A 2,667-nucleotide genomic window follows, 5' to 3' on the forward strand; every position below is an offset into this window, starting at 1 on the left:
CGATTTACTATGGGTAGATCATTCCGAATTTCAAACCATACTAAATTGAAGCTTGTTATTTTGATTTACATGTACACATACTAATTCGAATCTTATTGATTCGATTATTTACCACTAGCATAACTAAATCGAATATAATAAATTCGATTTATATATAAATATCAATTAAGACATGCATGTAACATTTCTTCATTTAGAAAAATTATGTAAATTTGAATGTCATTTCATTTGTTTATGTGTTTTACCCAAAAATTGATGCCCTCAAGAGTTTCTCTTACTTTTTTCTTTCACGTATATAAATAATTCAACCATGTTAATTATATACTAAAGTCAGCTACTAAAATTAGCCACAGTATAAAATACATGTTAGAATATAAATACACATTGAAAGTAAATAAAACAATACATGTATTTCTATATAAATATATTAATTACTAATTTTAGTGGCTGATTTTGGTATATATAAATAGTATTTTTTTATAAATCATTTTACACAAAAACTAAGCATAACCAAATCCAACCAACAAGTCATTGTGCGCGCGCTTTTTCTTCTTCGTACACAATTTTTCTTCCTTTTACTTGCACTCCTGCTGTATTTTCTTTCTTCTCCTCCTCTACCTTTTTCTTCGTTTTTCTTTTTCGTTATCGTTGTCGCCAGCACCACCACCTCCTCGTACTCCTTTTTATCTCATTTGATTTCTTCTCTTATTTCTTTTTTCCCCTTTTCCTTTCTTATTAAATTCAGACACACCGCTTATCGATGGCTAAGCCGTCGTTAAAATTTGTTATCGACAACAATGAAACACATCATTCTATTTATTCGATTTTGCCAATGACTTAGCCATGGATAAATATAAAGGACCCACAAAAATTGAAAATTTCACCTCGTGATTTTACTCACGACTTTGCTGTCGATAAATAAAAAAATAATTTAAATAATTTAATCCATGTTACCTGCGGCTAAACCGTTAGCAAGTCACAATGTTTATTTTATTTCAAAAAATTATTTTCACAGTATACCGATAGAAGTAATTAATAATTAAATTAATTTTAAATAAAAATGAATTTATTAACATTGTTGTTAAGTTGTCCGTAAACTAATTTCCAAATTTTCAATAAAGAAAATTTATCGACAGTTAAGCCGTTGGTTAGCAGCATTGTTAATATTATTTGTGCACGTCTAATTTTCAATAACGTTTATGTGATGCTAAAATTTACTGACAGCTAAACCAAAAAAATAAAAACCTTCAAATATTACCAATGTCTTCGAAATTTATCGACGATATGGCCTTCAATAACCCCGCCTCTAAAATGGCAGTCAAAACTTTTGTTGGTAAACTATCCCTGTTAACAGTGTTTGGGATCAAAAAATTCTTTGGCTAATAATTAAAGCTAAAAAAAAAACTAATTCACTTCAATCACTTTTAATTTTTTACCATTCCCATTTTAATATGCCTTTGTGGTTTATTTAATTATAAAAACATAAATCCAACTTTAAAAAAATTAGACAAACTACATACACATTAAATAAATAAATTGCATATTATTTGAAAATTTTATACCGATACTTAATCAGATATTTAGATCATTATTAAAATGATAAATTTAAAAATTAACTATTTTTATTGATGAAAGTACATGAATATTAAATTCATTATTTAATAATTGAACTATATATTCTATAATTGTTTAGCAATAGCTAGTAGGATGAGAGCAATTTCATGAGTAATATTGTTCTGATTGGTGATTGGCGATTTGCCATTGAATCTTTTCTCACAATTACTAACCCCAATTGCAGCAGTGTTAGCATAAGCTTCAGCCAAACGGGGTTTCCCAAGTTTGAAAGCATCAATGGCTTCAGGCATAGTAGTATCGATAAGATAATTGTAATTTCCAAGACAAGCTATCATCTCAAATCGAATGTCTGGTCTCTTTCCCGCCGAAATCATTTTGAAGAGAATGTCTTTGGGAGCTTCTGCTTTGAGTTGGAAATCTTGTGCCATGATTATTCCAAGACCTGCAATACCCTTAACATCATTGCTTTTATAATTAGCTTTTATGTAACTAACACATTGAGCAGGGTATGGTGTCTTGCTGCATGTTTCTGTTATGAGTTTGTCATCGCTTTCACATGGTGCTATTGCAATTGAAGCCACAACAATTGTGCACAACAACGTATTTAGAGAAAAATGCTTCATGTTTAACTACAGAGAATAATAATTTAGTATAAGCCACCATGATGAAAGTGGTGATATTTATAAGTGAGGAAATTTAATGGTGAGAGAGATCATTTCGTTGGTATTTGAAAACTTTGGATTGATGATTTAATTTTATACATTTAATTTTAGTCAGTGAATATTTATGTTCTGAAATTTAATTTTAATCACAGATAGAAACTATCGGTTTTGGAAACATAATTAATTTTATTCTTTCACATATATAAATACTTCAATTATGTTAAAAATTTATTAAAATCAGTCACTAAAATTATTTACTAGTATAAATATATGTTAAAATATAAATATATAATAAAAATAAACTGAATAATACATGTATTTATACATAAATATATTAGTGACAGACTAATTTTGATATTCAAATAGTATTTTTGTAAATCATCTATTATATCTATTATCTACTATATGTCTATATCTATTATATTATATG

The 2,667-nt window shown here is 27.7% G+C and overlaps 1 protein-coding gene across 1 annotated transcript; it reads right to left on the minus strand.

Annotated features, from left to right (window-relative positions):
• Positions 1–1,679: 1,679 nt before the first annotated feature.
• Positions 1,680–2,198, minus strand: LOC112722083 (cell wall / vacuolar inhibitor of fructosidase 1). Its single transcript, XM_025773063.1, has one exon. It carries the CDS (start codon positions 2,196–2,198, stop codon positions 1,680–1,682), a length of 519 nt encoding a protein of 172 aa, XP_025628848.1.
• Positions 2,199–2,667: the final 469 nt, after the last annotated feature.

The sequence above is a fragment of the Arachis hypogaea genome, chromosome 11 (assembly GCF_003086295.3).
Source record: "Arachis hypogaea cultivar Tifrunner chromosome 11, arahy.Tifrunner.gnm2.J5K5, whole genome shotgun sequence".
Classification (NCBI taxonomy): domain Eukaryota; kingdom Viridiplantae; phylum Streptophyta; class Magnoliopsida; order Fabales; family Fabaceae; genus Arachis; species Arachis hypogaea.

What these genes read in the sequence shown, in the direction of transcription:
- LOC112722083 (XM_025773063.1), bottom strand. Translation starts at nt 2,198, where the DNA reads ATGAAGCATTTTTCTCTAAATACGTTGTTGTGCACAATTGTTGTGGCT.